This window comes from Lynx canadensis, chromosome B1, assembly GCF_007474595.2.
Source record: "Lynx canadensis isolate LIC74 chromosome B1, mLynCan4.pri.v2, whole genome shotgun sequence".
Classification (NCBI taxonomy): Eukaryota; Metazoa; Chordata; class Mammalia; order Carnivora; family Felidae; genus Lynx; species Lynx canadensis.
In genome coordinates, this window is record NC_044306.2 from 133,818,545 (window position 1) to 133,838,986 (window position 20,442).

Below are 20,442 nucleotides of genomic sequence, written 5' to 3' on the forward strand. Positions count from 1 at the left end.
TTTCAAATAATCAAAAATGTGTTGCTGTTGTTGTTGTTAAGAGCCTTGATAGTCACTGAGACAAGGTACCTCAAGGAATTTCATCTGAAGGAACTTATGGAAGAGTATGCTTTTTATCAGAAAAATTTTCTCTGATTAACCTCAAAATTTTATTTATGTCTTTTCTTAGCTCTGAGTCACTTGTTCTTAGACCATATCACACCATGTCATTTCAAAATAATTAAGTTCAGTTTGATTAATCAAAATATAAGTATTTATAATTTTTCCAACTAGGGAAATACTTTTAGAACTTATTCCAAAATTCAAAACGTTCTTATGTGTAGCTGCAAAGAAATGTCATGAGGTCTTAACCAATAACAATTGTAAATTTGTGAATTTGTCAGGAATGGTGAAATTATATTTGGAGGTGATTAGACCTAAGTTGCCATTTTTAAACATTTTAGAATAGTGAAAAGTGATTTTAATTATTTTTTTAATATTTATTTTTGAGAGAGAGCAAACAAGCAGGGGAAGAGCCGAGAAAGAGGGAGACGAAGAATCTAAAGCAGGCTCCACACTATCAGTGCAGAGCCCAATGGCAAGGCTCAAACTCAGGAACTGTGAGATCATGACCTGAACTAAAGTTAGACATTTAACTGACTAAGCCATCCAGGTGCCCCAAAATGATTTTAATTCTAAAGACACTACCTGTTTATTTAAAATGTTTTCTTTGAAAGTTCATTTTGAAATAATAAATGGTATTTAAAATAGAAAGTTCTAGAACCTTTAATTTTTCTGTCCATTAAGTCTCCCTTGTGTATAGCTGCCCTAGATGATATATTGTAGAAACACTGTAATATTCTTGGTAGCCACAAATTTTAATTGTGGATTATTTGTGATAAAGATGTTGCTCTGATCCCAACTGAGGAGATGAAGTTATTTTCTCAGTAATCAGTCTTTAAGCCTCTCTCTGTGTGAGACACCTGAGGAGTTGGAGTTCTTAGTCTGCAACCAGTTATTCAGTTTACCTTAAACCTTGTGACTCATATTGCCCATGACCATAAAGGTATTAGTAATATGGCTTAAATACTAGATGGGCATACAGTTCTAGAAGATCACACTGTTCCTTGAATTCATTGCTCCGAGGGCCATTTGAAGCAAAGGTAATTACAAAGACATACAATATAATTTGGACTGATTCTATTGCACTAAGTAGAAGACTGTTAAAATATTCTTGTGTTGGGTAATTTAATGATTTCTAATAGGCCCACTTATCACACAAAAAAATTCAAGGGTTTGGATCCAAAAGGAAGAAAAACATAAAGGAGAAACGTGAAAAAGAAGGAAAAGGGAGGTAAGTTGCCCAAATTCAGGCAAAGTAAAATAGCATGAAGGTAAGTCATAGTTGAGTTTAAAATACATCTAAATTAGTTGACTTTTATATTAGTGACTTTTATAAAGAGATATACCTTGTTTCCGATGCTGGGGACAAATCTTAATGAGAATATGATGGGTTTGATTTTTCTTTCAAAATTTAATTCCAGAGTACAGTGGTTGGGTTTGAAATTCATACGGTAAGTTAATTTGAATTAAATGTGATTTAAGACCATAAAAATGTTTGCTTTCAGAATCTACTGGCCAGTAAAGACCACACTGATTTACTTGTTTTATTGAATCCACTCATATTGTGCTATTCTCTACCAACCCATTTGCCTTACAAGATTTTTTCCGTATCATTTTCTCCTTGAGAAATTATAATTGTCAGTAACAGCATCCAGGCTATGTAAAGGTCTAGTAAGTCTCATGGGGGTAGAAGCTTAAGGTGGATTTATGTGTATATTATAAAAAAAAAATCTCATTTGAGCCACTGGTGGTATGTCCCCAATACTAAGCATGATGCAACAGTGGTGGTGGAGATTGGTGGGTAGAGACTGCAAATTCAAATAACTTCAGGGGCCAAACAAGTATGTTGAACTATGAGATTATAAGGAAGTGTATGAAGTGTATGCAATGTTATGAGCCAGAGAATGCATGTCTTGTCTAAAGGCATCCAAAGTTTTTTAAAGCTCTGTTCTAGGCTTACAAAACCTGAATTGAGGCATAATTTAGCCTGACCACTATTGCAATACCTCTAACTAAGCAGCCTATTTACAACAGGAATGGGACTTAGAAAAAACTAAAAATCTTCTAACTCTTTAATTCCAGACTCTTCCTTCAGAATGAAAGTTCTCCTCTTGGCTGGCCTTTTGAGCACTGCCGCTGCTCTGCCCATCCCTGTGAGTACATCGCCTCCATTTTCCACTCCATTTCCATTCTAGAGATAGCATTTCTGGGCTAGGAGGCATATCCTGTATCTTTTCCTTTCACAAAAGAGAAAGGTAGAGTCCAAGGAAGTTATAGAATCAGGAATTTTTCACTGTTCCTCAGCCCAGTGGTCTTCTCAGCACAAATCTCAGTTCCACATAGCATCTGTAAACCACGTGACCTGGAGCAAGGAACTAACTAACCCATGACTTCCCAGTCTGTAAAATGAGTCATAAGAACTACCTCAGAGTAGTGCAAAGATAATAAAAATGTTTCTAAAGCACATAAGAGTCCTAACTGGAAAATAGGAAGTTCTCAAATAAATTTAGGAAGCTAGAACTCAAATTCCACGGTGACCTGGGTCTTAGTTATGTAGTTTAAATTGGGTTTCATTATAATGCCTTTACCCCAAACCATCTCATGCTGACTATAGCCGTGCCTTCCACATCTATACAAATGAGATCTCTGAGTGTGATCTGTGTCGATTACAGTCTGAATACGGAGGGCACCAAGTAGACAAGAAATCCTCTTTCCTGCACATTTTTTGACAAAGGAGCTTTCAAAGTGAGGGAGCTTTCAAACTTTGTGTTTGGGGATTCCAAATTTATTTTTTTTTTTCAACGTTTATTTATTTTTGGGACAGAGAGAGACAGAGCATGAACGGGCGAGGGGCAGAGAGAGAGGGAGACACAGAATCGGAAACAGGCTCCAGGCTCTGAGCCATCAGCCCAGAGCCCGACGCGGGGCTCGAACTCACAGACCGCGAGATCGTGACCTGGCTGAAGTCGGACGCTTAACCGACTGCGCCACCCAGGCGCCCCTGGGGATTCCAAATTTAAATTTACATTTCTACATGCTCTTCACTTAGAACTTCTAAATGCTGAGAATGAAATTGAGATCATTGTTGATTCGAAGATAAAGAGGCATGCAACATGTAATTACTCTTAAGAAATGTAAATAAAAACATCATTTGGAAATACGTTTAAAAGCCAAAAGTACACCTTCTAAATCACTGGACAAAATTAATTCAACCTTTCCCCATTGGATACACAACTGCTTTTCATTTCAGAAGTGAAGGTACACCACTGACCAGCGTAACGCTCAATAGTGGCTTGTTACCTATTCTCATCAAATCTCTTTGTAATAAATAATGTCTTGCCATATGTTGCTTTACCTTGTTGCCGGTGCTGTTTTACAAGCTTGAACCATCTGGAGGAAGTTCCAGTGGACAGGTAAACTTCTAGTTGTTTTTTTCAAATGACATGTTCATCATTTTAAAAGTTTACAGTTGTCTGAAATGACTGGCATCATGTCTCTTTTTTTCAGAGATTTGGTTTTTACCCGCCACAAGGACCATCATTTTTTCCTCAGATCCTGTTTCCCCCACTTCCACAACTGCCCTTGGTAAACATGGGTTTGGGGACTCTCAAACTGCAAACAAACAAACAAACAAACATTAAAAAACCAGTCATTAAATGATAGTTATTAAATTTAAAATTTGGGGCTTTCACATGTTGCCAGGCACGAGCTGTTCACACCCTCTCCCCGCATAGCCTGCGGTGGAGTGTGACAAGGAGCTAGCAAATTTTCCCCAAAATTTTTGGTGACTTCTTTCAATGTCCTTCTATACTTGCCATCAAAAAGGTGTTTATACTGAATTTCCTTTGACTGTGATGAGCCTAGTTGCACTTCATGAAGGACATACTAAACTCTTTCTATAATACCTGTTCTTTTTCTAAATCATCTTGCTACTTACTTTTTTCTAAAAAGTTTTTGTTTTTTCAGCTTTCTCCCACAGGTCAAACAGTATAATTATTTTGCTCTTTCTGCTGGATCCTCTCCAATCTTTCCTAATGTCTGGATTCTTGGCCATCTTTTAATAAAGCCCAGAACAGTGCTAAATATACAAATAGAATTTCCTTCACTTTATATGTAATACTTAACATTTGTACAGACAGATAGCATTCAATTGATATTTACTGAGTGTCTACTGCATGATAGGGTCTATAGTGAGTGCTAGAAATACAAAAATTATGAGATAAGTTCACAATCTGATGAGAAAAAATTCATAAATGTAAAAATGTATTTTGATAAGTACTTCTAGGTGCAAATACAAAGTTGGCTTAGGCTGTGGGTCAAAGACTTCATTCACAGAGGAGACATTATCTGAGCCAGATCATGAGGGGTGGGCGGGGGGGCGCACTGCAGGCAGAGAGAACAGCAAATGTATCTGAGGGACCTGAGGACATGGCAGTTTGGGAGAAGAATGATCAGTACAATGAGGTTGCAACACAGATTGGAGACATGTTAAATTTGGACAGTATTTAAGCAATGATGCTGTGAAAAATTCACACACATTTTAAAATAGCATCTGGCTTAACTTCTTGTCTACCACCTATTTTTAAAATAAACATGATTTTGCATAGTGTTATATCTAAATGTAATAAGCACCTTCCTTTTGCTTGTATTTAATTTCAAACTGTTTCTCAACTTTAAGTAGGCTTTTGGAAATTTGTCACTAAAGTTGAGGTCCTCAGTGGAAGTCTTTCCCTTTAATGTTTTCACGTATCCTACTTGAATCCTAGCCACTAAATTTCTGACTACTTGCATTTATCATTAATTGCTAGTCATTTTGGTTTTAGTCAAGGGACGGGGGCATTGTTTCCCTTTTGTGGTAGTGGTGGTGTTGCTGCTGTTGTTGTTGTTTTGACTGAAATCCAGAAATATTTTTTTTAATTAATGAAAAATTCTGAAGTTTTGGTTTATAATTAGAATATAAGAGTCTCTGTTAACATCTTATGTAAATCTGTGTGGCAGTAAAGAATCCCTAGCATTTGAAGTGGAAACTCTTCCTTCCACCAGATGGCAGAGTAGTATTAAAAAGCAAGCAAAGAATCAACTACTGTAGACAAACTGGTGGTGAATTTGCAAGAATTATCAAACACATCAAACAGATTCCTTTTGGCTTTAGATTTGACTAATGAAGCAAAAGAAGCATATCTCTTGAGAGAGAAAAGAAAAAGATTTAAAATCCATTAGAATCTAAGCTTCACCAAGTAGAAGGTGGGCTCGTTGAGAGCATATATATATATATGCTGGCAATAAATACTGGATGGATGGATGGAAGGGTAAGTAAATTAGGAAAAAAGCTAAAACAAAATTGTTTTATTCACACTTCACTTGTTTTCCTTTTTTTTTTTTTTTTTTTTTTTTTTTTTTTTTTTTTTTGTAGATTCCGATTCCTCTTCCTTTTCCTTATTATCCAAATCAGGTAATTATACTTAAAGTTTCCTTTAAGAAAGTATAAAACAGTGAATTATTTATAAAGCCCATTTTACCTCTAAAACCTTATGCTTACATCTGCCATTAATGAGAGAAAAATACATTCTTATTGAAATGGAATCTGTCCTAGAATCCTTTGAACTAGATTTAAGGTTATGGTCGTGTTATAAAAGGATTTCATTTTTTACAGGATTTTGCTGAATGGAGGGACAATTACATGACGAGATTGACTTAGTCACAAACCAAAAATTATGTTGTATATATTATAGCATACTGTTACTAAATTTTTAAATGATACTATTACAATGATAGGGAATGACATTATTAAAGTATTTCTTTCATAAGGAAGTGATCCTAAAATATAGTCTTTGCTCCAACCCAGTGAGCCTAAGTTTAATGATCTTTCCGAGAAGTCCCTGCTATGTTTGGAGACCACAAAAGAAAATGTGCACTATATGCTTCCAGAAATATAGGTTTGAAGGGAGGATGGGTACTATATTAGTGAATATGAATCTTAATGCCATAATTTTAGAAATCTAAGAATTCTAAAAAGCATGTGTTCATTAATCAAGGTAATATTAAATGTATAACATAGAAAAGATAGTTAAAATGCTGAATTACAACTCCCTGATTATTTAACTACGTTTCCTTTATTCTAGGTCCTAACACTTAATGATCTTATAACGGTAAATATATCTGTCCTGTTAATCTATAAAGTTCATAAACATATTACATTCAACTCCCTTTATAAGATAGGCCAGCTCATCATAAAAATTTCTGTCTTTATTAGTCTAATTCATTTCGAAACAAAATAAATCACAGCTGTTAAATTCAAAGTCAAAAAACAATCTCAGTTCATTTCTACATTCTACAAACAAACAGTTCTACATTCATTATTCAATTCATACAAACTATAAATTGACAAAACAACCTTTTCCATCACTGATGAGGGTGAAAGTGAAGAGTCAAAAGACTTAGGACTTACAGAATAAATTCCTTTTGGAGAAATGAAAAAGACTTATTTCTTCACTAATGAAGCATTAGCATAAACACATTATACATTAAAGATTATCAAAGCTAAGTTCCAATAGATAATGCTGCTTTTTTTTTTTTTTTTGGATGAAAGGCACACAATTCAATTTTTTAATAAGGCCCTTTATTGATACAGTAAGTTATTCAGAATATTAGTTCATGAAAACAGAGGAGAAATACTTGAGTGGAGTTACAAAAGATAACACTGAAAAATTCCATTTCCTTATCTAAAAACATACTTTTCATACTTAAACATTTTCTGAAATCAAGACACATCTCACAACAGATACATTTATTCTAAGATTTCTTTTTTCTTTAAAATACTATCACTTAAAATGGTACATTTTACAATTGGTGGTATCTTAGAATCAGGGACATGGCAGTATTTTGTAAAAATGTCAGAAACTCAGGCCTAAATCATTTGTGTGCCGGAGATAAAATTTTTCAGGATTTGAGACTATTTAAAGCCAACCATCTTGAGGAATATTTAAGTGTCCCAGAAACTTGAGACCAAACAAGCTTCTGAGTCTAATCAATAAGAACCTAAGTCTCTTGAGTTCAAGTGCTAGTGCTCTTCCCATAATCCACTCTGTTTAAGCAATGTTATAGTCCATTTCCAAATGGAGACAATAAAAATTCTAGCATATTTCTAACGAAAAATGTTTTAGGAAACTGCCTTCAATGATTAATCATTAACGATTACAAAATTGGCAAGTTCACCTTTATATCAAAACCTGCAGAAAGAGCACTGGCCTGTGGTTGGAAAGCCTAGATTCAAACCTCTCTTAGATTCTAATTTCTCTCTTGATTTAAATCTCTTTTACAATTAAATTAGCTGTGTGACCCTGGGTAAAGGTATCGGTTTACCTCCCAGGTCTCTTCCAGTGCAAATATACTCCTCAGATACTCATTCACATTACCAGATCTGGACACTTAATACCTATTTATACTTTCTTTTTTGGAAAATTTTTAGAAGTACTCTTGGCCACAACCTATATCCTGGAAAGAATTCTGACAGAATAACTTCTAGAACTGCCATACCTTCATAGCCCAGGATTCTCCCAGGAATCCTAGTTAAGTCAGAAAGCAGGAAGAGTCACCCTTAAGAAACAAACACCGGGGCGCCTGGGTGGCGCAGTCGGTTAAGCGTCCGACTTCAGCCAGGTCACGATCTCGCGGTCCGTGAGTTCGAGCCCCGCATCGGGCTCTGGGCTGATGGCTCAGAGCCTGGAGCCTGTTTCCGATTCTGTGTCTCCCTCTCTCTCTGCCCCTCGCCCGTTCATGCTCTGTCTCTCTCTGTCCCAAAAATAAATAAACGTTGAAAAAAAAAAAAAAAAAAAAAAAAAAAAAAAAAAAAAAAAAAAGAAACAAACACCACCTCAGGTATTGTTCTTGCCTAAGCAAACATTGGGACAGTGTTTGACTTACATATTCTTGCATACACACCGGGATGGACAGCTCTACAAATACGAAGGGATTCACTTTCTTTCACTGGTCAATTCCTTGAGCAAGCTGCCAGTCTGTTACGACAGAAGGACCCGTGGAAGCTACAAAGCAATACTTTTCCAGTGACAAGTGACACCGCTTGTGTAAACAAACTCTTGAAGCCAAGTATTTATAGTTGTCCTAAAATTTTGGGTCAAGTATCATTCACATAGGGAATTTTCATACTTCAAGAAACCTAGCACTTGCATGGATATGTACACGGTGAGTTTCTTAACTGTTCAAGTTTTTATTCTTTAGATACAGTAAATACAATTACAATAAGATATTTCTGTGAATTAAGGGAATTTAAATCTAGATATTGCACATTCATTTTAAAATCTTATATCATGTAAATAAACCTCTAAATAAAATGGAATTCATTTTTCAATAAAAACAAATTTTCATATAGAAAATCTTCTAGCTTATATGTGTGCTAAGTTACAAATATGTTAAAAAATAAACCCATTAACAGCACTAGCATTGATCGATTTTTCTTCTTTCAGTTAATCACTTCTATTCTGAACGAACTTGAGGTAAGTTCATATTAATTTTAATGTTTATTTATTATTGAGAGACACAGAGAGACAAAGCATGAGCACTGGAGGGGCAGAGAGAGGGGAGACACAGAATCTGAAGCAGGTTCCAGGCTCTGAGCTGTCAGCACAGAGCCGGATGCGGGGCTCAGACTCACAAACCACGAGATCATGATCTGAGCAGAAGTGATGCTTAACCAACTGAGCCACCCAGGCGCCCCTCATATTAATTTTTAAGTTATTATAAAGTATAAACCTATTTAATGGACTGAGGGTAATGTCTTTTTTTTTTTTTATCTTTTAGGGCTTCTTTGGGGTAAGACTTTATTTCTATGATTATATTGATAAAAACAAGTGACATTTAATATCAGGAAAGGTAAGAATAACTCTCCTCAACTATAAAAATATATGGCAGAATCAAACCCAACTGACTTACCCAAATTAGAGCTCCTGAGTTATAAACTCTAAACAATTTAGATCAGAATTTCTGCAGGTCTAAAAAGGTATTTTCATAATGCCATGGTATTTGACAAAATTTCAGCCTACGAAGTATATGCAATGTTAAGAAATTTCAAACAGTAAATTTTTCCTCAAGCTTGTTTTTGTTTTATGGACAATTCATAGTAAGCAGTGAGAAAAGTCTGCTGTGAAACTACCAAATCTAGAAATGGCCTCATTTCAAGGCAAAGGCAAAACATCTCCTTAACACCAAAGCATCAGCTTGCTGGATGGAGAGGCTACAAATCTTGAGACTTCTTTGATTCTCATCCAAGTTTGTTCTCACTTTAAAATATATACAAAAGATAAGCTTTGTGCAGTGGGTATATCATAGCCAATGAAGTTTATCCAAGGCACGATTATTGCTAATTGAAAATACATACAAAAGATATATTCCTTTTTTAAATATCTGAATTAATGTCAATCAAAATTATTGTATATAAATTAATGTTAATCTACCTTGAGAGAAGCTAATGAGTCAAAATATTCTGAGTCCCAATTTTGAGAAAGAAATTGGATTTCACCCGTTTTCCTCCTTATACATTTCATTGCCCCCAAATGCTTACTTAGTATTTCTTACCACATCAAATGCTCTTATCAGGCCATCAAAGGCCAAGTGGGAGAAGCGAAGTGCTTTGTTGCAGAAAAACCCAGTTGAGGATTCAATTTATCACCATTTAAGATGTAACAGGATCATGTTATTTTCTATCTGCCAATACACATGATTGTATGAATACTAACCCATCAGCAATAAAATGACCATAAGATGGGAGATGTGAGTGGAAGCAAAGAAGAAATTATGGCAAGAATACCTTCATATAATAACTGTAATCTGTATTGTTTATTTTGGCAGAGATAATTCTCTCCCTCCTATGTCAGAAGTTATATACTAAGGTTAGTAAAATCTCGAAATATCTTCCAAGTACTACTATATATTTAATTTTTTTTTTATCTTAGGAGTTTAATAGTCTCAGGTCACATCCATATTGATAAATTAATAGCATGATGAAAGGTATACTGATGAAAGCAGTAATTAGCCTACTTAAATTATAAATGCTTCCTTCAAATGATGTATTTTTAAATCAGTTTATTAAAACCTCACAAATATGTTAGAAAATAATACCAACCACCGTTTCTTATACTGTAAGAAAATATAGCATTTAGCTTCTAAAAGTGGTTGGAATTTTCAAGTGCCAAATATTCAGGTTTTAGATTGTTATGTTCTTACTATACAAGTTTAGCATATGCTTCCATTTGAGTCTGAAATGCTGGCAAGACAAACACCAAATTGCCACCACATATCCTTAGGTTCAGATATTATCAAGTAAATTCTCTTTGGGTTCAAATTATGCAAACAGTTACAGTGATGCTAGTTAAATCAGCTGTGACCTTAAAGTCAAGTCATAAACCATTAAGTGTGTTACTGTTAACGTGAATACTGCTTAAATAATATATAATCTTCCAAACTGCAGACTTAACACAACAAATCATCAAAGCTTCATGACCTTAGTAGACAATACAGAGTAAGTTTCGGAACCTGGCAGACCAGGATTCAAATCCCAGCTCCGTCCCTTACTGAATAACCTTGGGAAAATCTTTAGAAGGATCATTTTCACCTGTGAAATGGAACTAATACCACCTAACTTCATAGGATTGTTGTGAGGATTGCATGATATAATGTAGATACTCAGTAAATGGTATCTGTTATTACTATTTTACTAAATAGTAAAATATTTTTAGATAAAAAGTATTCAGAGTATTCTTCCTTATACCTAAAATATAAGAAAAGCAAATATGGCATCAATATCACCTAGTGATATAGGAGCAAATATTCCTCCAGAAAGGTCTTCAACTAAAATTTTAATATGGTTTTTCTTATTATAGATGATGCTGGATATTTATAACACTTATCAGAAGATTACTTCTATTTTATAATTTTGCATACTTTAGAAATGTTCCAGAGAAAACTCTAAAATGCCATGAAGAATTCATTATCAATAGACCATGTGCTTTAATCATTCTTTAAATAAAATATTACCTACTATCTTTTCTAATGTCAATTTAAATGTTTCAACACTATTAGATGTAAGTAAATGTTGACCTTCAGGGAATTGCTCAAACTTTCTCAAGAGCTTTTGTAAGCAGCTTTAAAAATTCTATTCAGTGCCAGGAAAAAGCAGTCTCTTCCTGCCAAACAGTAAAAGTAGAATCCAACTCTGATTCTGGGAGAAGGCCATCCTACCCCTCAGCTAGTGAGCGGGTCATCCTGGTCAAGCACAAGTCCCTTATTACATACCAGGGACCAGGATTTTATGGATTTTAGAAAATTAATACCATGCTTAAACCTTGTAACTCTTCCAGAGGGGTCTGAAACAGCATCTGGAAATCAAACATTCTAATGTTTCTCAGCAAACCTTAAGTCGCACTAATGAGGAAAAAGCTTCCTGTCAGTTTAGTTCAGGTTTACCACCAAAGTAAAAGTAGCTTTGACACTAAATTTAGCAGGGGTTGAGGGGACTTTTGATTTACATTAGCCCAAGTTCTGTTCTCAAGCTACAGAATAAGCCTAATACCTTTTTCAAATATGTGAAGAAAAGGAAACCACCATGTCTCTATCCCTTACACCTCCTTTTCTTCAGATGCCCCATCTGTAACCCAACTAGAATGAAGACGGAATTATGATGGTCCCTACTCAAGGTTGACAGGAGTAAATAGCATGGGATTTTCTCAATAAATATCTTAGCCAGGATGTGATACACATGCCCACTAAGACAAGTATTATTTTCATTCTTCTTCCCTAAGTATCTAGAACATCAACAACTCTTTCCTTTATCTGGGAATTATAATGTTAATGGTGGGCCTCTCAAAAACCTATTCCAATCCTTATTCCCTTCCTAACAAATAATATGTTTAACTCTCAAAGGCTTCCCTCTCTCATTTCAATCCTTTCTGAACATCTATTTTTATTTTACTTCTTAGAGAAAGCATGGGTGGAGGAGAGAGGCAGAGGAAGAGAGAGAGAGAGAGAGAGAATATGAATATCCCAAGCAGGCTCCATGGTGAGTGTGGAGCCCAACATGGGGCTCGATCTCACAACCCTGGGATCATGACCTGAGCCAAAATTAAGAGTTGGACACAACCAACTGAGCCACCCAGGTGCCCCTGAACATGTATTTTTGCTTTATTTATGATACATACAGTTACAGTAGAGTGAAATAAATACATCAATTTAAATTACTAATTTCCAGGACATATTTTTAAATTCAGAGTTTTTAAAAAATGAGAACACGAGCTGTTCATTGATACTGATCTTTATTAACAAGATCAATTTCCTCAATAAACTGAAATTTCCTCAATAAACTGGTAATTCTGAAGTCAAAACAAGGTTTTCATTTTTTAAATCAGCTTCAACAAGATCACATAAAGCAAATAATTTAAAGACAGGTTAGACACTGGCAGTGTTCTCCTAAAGGAGCCTGATATTTATGCCAGAAACATCCTTCAGACCCTAGATCAACAGGAAAAAAAGAAAGAACTAACATGGAAGGCAGAAGTAATGGCTGACCCTAAATTTATCTTTATTCAGGTTATGGTTCTTCAAAGAGCATCAGCTGTTTCGATTTGGTTTAAACCATGCTTAAATAGAATACATAAAAAATATGTTGTTTATATTTCTTCTGACTGGAAAGCAGAAAATTATGTGTTGCATTTCATCATATTTACTAATTTTATTCTGATTAAAACCTTCTAAATGCAAGCAGTTTTGAAAGTGAATGAAATAATTTCCAAGTGACCGTGCCTGCCCCCCTTATCTATCCTATGAGCTCTGTGGTACCGCCTTCTTTTCAGCACGTGCTCTTCTGCACTTGGCTGACACAGAGATGAGGCTACAACCCGCGACACTCAGCATCAGAGTTCTCACTCCAGTGTGCATCTCGTTTCTCTGCCACGAGTTTGATGAATTGAGAGTGACTGGCATAAAGCTGGAGTTGATCACTGATGTCCACCCATTTCACTTTTCCAGCATCATCTCCAGCTTCTAGGGTAAGGTTATCCATTATCTCACCTATTGCCAAAGCACAACATCACCAAGAGAAAGTAATTCATTTATTTATGTCCTTTTCAACATAACTCTGTAGCTTCAAGTATTCTTACTGAAAACAATTTAAATCATTATTAGGTGCCCCAGGGAATTAAAAACTAGAAGCTTCCAAATTTTCCAAATGCCCAAATTTTAACCACATTGCTAAATTTTAAGTAGAGGCACCAGTAAGGAAGCTTTTCTCTTTAAAAAGTAAGAATATTGGCTTTAGCTTTAAAAAAAAAAAAAAAAAAGAGTTCATATTAAATGAGTATGAAACTTACATCAAAAGAAGTTCTAGAGGGATTGGAGATTTAAATGTAAAAAAAAGAAAAACAATTATTGGCAATTCATTTTACACTCTTAAGTGGACCTTTCTAAAATAAGCATGGGGGTGCCTGAGCAGCTCAGTCAGGTAAGTGTCTGACTCTTGGTTTCAGCTCAGGTCATGATCTCATGGTTCACTGATAGCACAGACAACATGGGATCCAGCTCTGCATCAGGCTCTGGGCATATAACTTGGAGCCTGCTTGGGAGTCTCTTTCTCCCTCTCCCTCTGCCCCTTCCCCCCGCGCCCCCTCCAAATAAATAACCATGACACCAAACCAGAAATCATAAATGAAAATATTTATATTTACAAATAAATATATTTATTAAAATCTTTATAATTATCAAAAAAATTAAAAATAAAGCTCTTAGTCTATTTACATTCCCAACAGTGATTATTTCTGTAGGACAATTTGGCAATGCTTATCAAGAGCTTTTAAAAAAGCAAATGCTGCGGCACCTGGAAGGCTCAGTCGAGGAGCCAACTCTTGATTTCAGTTCTGGTCATGATCCCAGAGTCAAAGGACTGAGCCCGTCATTGGGCTCCATGCTGAGCATGAAGCCTGCTTGAGATCCCCTCCCTCCCCCTCCCTCCCTCCCTCCCTCCCTCCCTCCCTCTCTCTCTCTCTCTCTGTCTCTCCCCCTGCTTGCACTCTCTTTCTAAAAGAAGAAAGGCGGGGCGCCTGGGTGGCGCAGTCGGTTAAGCGTCCGACTTCAGCCAGGTCACGATCTCGCGGTCCGTGAGTTCGAGCCCCGCGTCAGGCTCTGGGCTGATGGCTCAGAGCCTGGAGCCTGTTTCCGATTCTGTGTCTCCCTCTCTCTCTGCCCCTCGCCCGTTCATGCTCTGTCTCTCTCTGTCCCAAAAATAAACGTTGAAAATAAATAAATAAATAAATAAATAAATAAATAAATGAAGAAAGGCACCTGGGTGGCTCAGTCAGTTAAGCAGCCGACTCTTGGTGTTGGCTCTGGTCATGATCTCATGGTTTGCTGACAGCACAGAGCCTGCTTGGGATTCTCTCTCCCCCTCTCTCTCTGTCCCTCTCCTGCTTGTTCATGCTCTCTCTCAGAATAAATAAACTTAAAAAAAAAAAGAAAGAAAGAAAAGGAAATTGCCCTTTGATGAGAATTCATTCCGCAAATACCAGAGTGCCTCTTATCAAGTCAGTTTAATAAACACAAGTTTACCTGTTTCATCATGGTAGTTCACAGCTTCTGTCTCCATCCATGCATTATCAGTGTTTCGAGGATCATCGACATATCCTTTATATATCTATTTTTAAAAGGAAGCAGACAAAAAAAGTGTACAAACGAATGGGTGGAGCAGATGCCTGCTACATCGGAAATGTAAATATCCTATTACAAAGCAGTGTGCATATAATTAACTGTACATTATAAAGTTAAGATGGTAAATTATATGTCATGTTTTTTTTTACTACGATAAGAAAAAAGTGCCAACCTAAAATTGTCAGGAGGCAATAATTAAGCATTTATTTATGATCAGAGAACTGCAATTCTGGGTACAGAGATGTGGGTAGCAACCCAGTGTCCCACTAGGGAGCAAAGTGAGAGGTTTTTAAGATGGAAAGAGAATGCTTGTATAAGTTGTTTTCAAAGAATTTTGACTGGCGTTGCTGCAGAAAACTAATCTTGAGTGAATATAATTGGTTGCTAAGGCTATCACTAAGCAAGTCCCTTTTGTAGCAAGTTGCAGGTGTTTGTGTAGAGTCTTTGGAGTATTTGCGGTTTAGCCCAGTTAAAAAGATCAGGGCTCCACCTGGTGAGGAAGTCCCACCTTCTTAAAGGCCTCTCAGCTCCATTTTAAAACCCCTTGATAATAAGTGACTCCTTATTTCACCTTTCACAAGTGAAATGTAAGTATCATAGAAACTTTCATGTAACATTCCACATGCTTGTTTTAAATTTCCTAGGATAAGTATTCTCAAGGTCAGCTTTAAAATTCACAAAACCCTCAACTCTTCAGACTCTAATTTCATAATTTGAGAATAGTCTTATTTGGGCCATATGACTTTTTTAAAGGCTCTATAAGTATTTTTCTGCAATTATATATAAGTATATTTTATATATATAATTTCTGTGATTATAGTTTCAGACATACAAAGATAGATTTTTTTAGTTTAAAAAAGAAGATCTATAAATAAATTTAGTAAAGACTAATACTTAAGCTATTAATATAGGGACAGATTTGGATCTAGCCATCTAACACAAACATGACCCCAAAAGACTGAACGTAAATAAATAAGAAATCCTAATTCTAGAAAGAAAACAAAGCAATTCAAACAAAAGCCAGCAAAAAAGAAACTCTTTTTCCTTATTACCAGCACACATATACTTTATAAGGTGATTTTTTTTTAATCACAAAGGGTATGTAGACAAAACATAAGACTTAAATGGTTATCAACCAGGAAAACTCTGAATAACATAATTTAAAATGTAAACGTACTCTCAAAAGAGCTAAATTTATGTAAGTTTTTTTAAAAGGTTTCCAGATGGATGGGTGTGTTCAGTGTCACGTTGGCTCACATCTAGTCTAAAGAAAAACTAAGAGGAAAAAAGTGTATTCTAATAAATGTAACTGACCTAAAGTTGGGCTATAAAAGTTTAAGCAGAAATCTATTCACAGTGAAGATCTATAATTTGTTTCTATGAATATGTATTTCAAATATACAGGTTTTACCTATCAGATTTCCAGGTGAACTTTTAAGGAATTTTCACTAACCCGTGAGGCTAAAATCCTTCATGGGAACCACCATTTCTTACCACTAGATGTTCCTGGCTGAAGAGTTTGTGCAACTGTTCCTCTAATTCTCTCTTTTCTGCACTGGATTTCTGTAAGGAGTTGAGAGCTTCCTCACCAAATTCTCTTTTCAGTGTAGCACTAATCTTCTCTCCTGGGTCCACCATCCCCTAATAGCCACATTATTTAAAAAAAAAAAAAAAAAAGTAATAAGCTTTAATTCATTCAACAAATATTTCCTGGGTGATGCAGTAGACACATTGTTCTACCTGGCCATAATCATGATTCCCATTCTCCTGTGATATGTTCTTCTCTAAACCATTTGATTCTAGTAGAAGTAGCCAATCAGGGTATCTCATGTATTTGCAGTAATTTGTCCAAGGTTAGCCAATAGTAAACTGAGACAATAAGACTCCTTTCCTGGTATCTTCTAAACTCAAGCTAAGGAAGGAAGGCCTGGAGGCAAGATGGAATATAGCAAGCCGAAATTTCCCCATTGTTCATCCCATTCCAGCCACACTGACCTCCTGAATCAGTGTCTAGGACATGCCAAACAAATCCCACCTAAGGCCTTTGTACCTGCTATTGCTTGTGTCCAACATGCTTTTTTCCCTAGATACCCACATGCATCGCTCATTCACCTTCTTCAAATCTTTGCTTAAATGTTACCTTCTCAGACCTTTTATAACCACTCTAATCTCAAATTGCAAACTCTCAAACATTTCCTAGTCTCCTTCTTTGCTTTAGTTTTTTCCTTAATATTTATACCTTTAAACATACAATAACATATTTTATATTATCTGTTTCCCCCACTGGAATGTGAGCTCCAAGAAAACAGGGATGTTTATGTTGCTCTGTTATATTCTCAATGTCTAATATATCAGCTGACAAAAAAACAGATCTCAAGATATACTGATTAGATGAATGGTTTTCAATATGACATCAGGGACAACCACTTCCTTACTGATCAGAATTTCAGATGACAAAAATATAAAATCCTACGATGAAATCATTACCGTGTTTTACACTAAGCATGGGTGAAGTTTGACAATTTGGCTCACAATAATTAACCTAAGCTTTTATTACAGTCACCTGGGATTTTTATTTCCAATCCATTTTTATCCTACAAAGAAAAAAACAACCATTCTTGCAGATAGCAGTATAAGAATCATCCTCTTTTCAAATTATCTTCATTTCACAATATGGCATAAAATATAAAACCCTCTGTTGCACACATACACATTTCAAAAAGCCACTTCAAATTTACCACTGAAATGAACTCAACAAAGGTACAACTGTTCCTGATGATACTACAGAAATTTTAAAAACTACAAGGAGGGGTGCCTGGGTGGCTCAGTTGGTTAAGCATCTGACTTTTGGCTCAGATCATGATCTCACAGTTTGTGAGTTCTACCTCCACTTCAGATCCTCTGTCCCCACCCTCTCTCTGCCCCTCCCCAGCTTGCGCTCTCTCTCTCTCTCTCTCTCAAAAGTAAATACACATTAAAAAAATTTTTTTTTAACTACAAGGAAAAGTAACAAGAATTATCTTTTTTATGTCTAAAGTTAATGCGAATTCAATAAACCAATGCTAACAGTCTTACCTTGGACTTGGAAGTAGGGGTTGAGTTCTGAGATGGGACCCAACATGTATGAATATCTACTTTATGCCAGGTGTTTTATATGCTACCGCTACTAATCCTATTAAGTAGATATAATTATGTAAATTTTAAAGAGAAAGTTCTGGGGCACCTGGCTGTCTCAGTCAGTAGAGCAACTCTTAATCTCAGTGGTGTGATTTAGAGCCCCAAACTGGGTGGAGAGACTACTTAAAAAATAAACATTTTAAAAATTTAAGGTAAGTGTCTGAATTCTGTATTCTCAGCTCAAAGTGGGAAGGCCAACGTACAAGCCTAGGTCTAACTCCAAAGTCCATGTTCTTTTCCAATGGCTTTATAATTAGACTCAAATTCTAACAGCCTTGATGTATTATCCTACACTTGCTATTGACAGACTTCACTGCAGTGATAAATGACAAAAGAATTACTAAGTGAAGTGTGAAGGAATGGAAAATAAATGGAGGATAAAGATCTACATACAATAACCTTGCAGTAAATGAAGCTAAAAAGAACTTTAATTTTAATTCTTACCCCTGGGATTGCCCATTCTCCACAGTCTTTCCTTTTTATTGCCACAAACTGTAAGATGTTTTTCCCAGAAACAGGGTGGGTAATTTTATTTCCACTTCTATCCCTTTTCCACCTGTAAATAGTAATATAAAATCATAATGGATTTTGAAGAATAAGGATCTATCTCAAACTTGAGACAAAGTTATAACGATGTATTTTTCTTTATAACAAGAGTATATATAAATTCACCTCTCAGCTAGTTTTACCAAAAAAATTATTTTGTATTAGAAATATCCTGGGGTGCCTGGGTGGCTCAGTTGGTTAAGCGTCCGATTTCGGCTCAAGTCATGATCTCACAGTTTGTGAGTTTGAGCCCCGCGTTGGGCTCTGTGCTGACAGCTCAGAGCCTGAAGCCTGCTTTGGATCTGTGTCTCCCTCTCTCTGCCCCTCCCTCGCTCACGCTGTGTGTGTGTGTGTGTGTGTCTCTCTCTGAAAAATAAACATTAAAAAAAAAAAGAAATATTCTGTATTGAGCACTGTTACAAACCAAGTCAGATGTCTACTTTCCAAAAAAGATATTCTCTGTAATAAAAATTCAGAATATAAGTAGTTTTTATTAAAGAATTGTCAAAAAAAGTTTAAAAGCAGAACAGAATTTAGAGGATGGGTCATAAAACTTAAAAACATAGTCGAAGGATCCTTTTTAAGAATCACTTTAATATAAGAGATCTGGTAATATTTCCTTTTAATGGGTCACTCTTATCAAAACAAAGATTACACAATGCAGATTACACAATACAAGTTCAGCTGGTCTCAACAGTAGTGCTTCTCAATCTTTATGCCCTTTCTTAAAAAACAACAAAAACAAAAAAAACACAAAAACCTCACTCTATCCTTTAGTTTTTAAAAAAGTATCAAAGTGGGGCACATGGGTGGACTTAGTTGTTTGAGCATCTGACTCTTGATTTCAGCTCAAGTCGTGATCCCAGGGCATGGGATCAAGCCCTGCATCAGGCTCCACACTCAGTGTGGAGCCTGCTTAGGATTCATTCATTCATTTTCTCTCCCCCCCCCCCCCCCCACTCTGTCCCTCTCCCCCACTAAAGCTCTCTTAAAAAAAAAAAAAAAGTATCATGGTTATGTTAATTTTAGAACGAACTTTTTTTTTTTAAAGATTTTTTTTAGGTTTTATTTTTAAGTAATCTCTACACCCAACATGGGGCTCAAATTTACAACCCTGAGATCAAGAGTCACATGCTCTACCAACTGAGCCAGGCAGGCGCCCCAAGAATGCACTTTTTCTAACCATAGCCTCTTGCCCAGAGATGCTGATACATCTCCCTTTCCCTTCTCTACCCCCACCACACCCAATTTTAAGAATTGTTCTAAAACTATCTTAGGCAAAGAAAAAGATTTTGAACCTCTAGTACTAAACCAAAAAAGAAAGCCTATGATCTAATCATTGCTTTGAATTAGAATCAATGAAATTAAATGAGTTTAAATAGTTCTCCCCCCTCCTGCAAATAAATAAATAAATAAATAAATAAGTTTCCAAATTTCTTTATATAGTGGTTGACTACCATATCTAACCCATAATTCCTGCCCTGAAAGAGCTCATAGTCTAGGGGTGGAGCTAGACATGTAAGTGAATAAATTATGAGAGTGACAATTTGATGAGGACAGTTAATAGAAATGAAAGAATAATTAGTACAAGAAGACAGCATCTGTTTTTAAGGATGCCAGACATAGGTATGACATGAGCAAGAAACAAAGGTATAAAATAATATGTTCAAGAAACTGAATCTATAGGTGGGGTCTGGCACCATGGGCACCACAGAGGGAAAGAAGGATGATGAGGCCAGATGAGTAGGCAAAGAATTCATCAAATTCATCTGCTTAGAGAGCCAAAGAATATTTTTAAGCAGGGTAAAACCATAAGCAATTTGTATTTAGAAAGCTCACTCACTTTGACAAAAGTGTGGAGGCTGGTTGGGAAGAAAGCAAGACTGGAGGCTAGAAGACTGTTACCATTGA

The 20,442-nt window shown here is 35.9% G+C and overlaps 1 protein-coding gene and 1 pseudogene across 4 annotated transcripts in view; one reads left to right on the forward strand and one right to left on the reverse strand.

Annotated features, from left to right (window-relative positions):
- NUDT9 (nudix hydrolase 9) overlaps positions 1–20,442 on the reverse strand; it is a 54,877-nt gene that overhangs the window by 5,616 nt on the left and 28,819 nt on the right. For 2 of the 4 annotated variants that reach the window (XM_030313474.1, XM_030313472.1), the window contains 4 exons: positions 18,430–18,541; positions 16,303–16,449; positions 14,710–14,794; positions 12,273–13,179 (listed from right to left, as the gene is read on the reverse strand). In XM_030313474.1, the coding sequence (XP_030169334.1) occupies positions 13,001–13,179; positions 14,710–14,794; positions 16,303–16,449; positions 18,430–18,541 (523 nt within the window). In that variant the 3' untranslated portion in view covers positions 12,273–13,000. Of the gene's footprint in view, positions 1–11,221; positions 13,180–14,709; positions 14,795–16,302; positions 16,450–18,429; positions 18,542–20,442 lie in introns of those variants that run through there. The other 2 variants (XM_030313471.2, XM_030313473.1) reach the window with 2 other exon arrangements.
- Positions 9,422–9,545, forward strand: LOC115513269 (annotated as a pseudogene).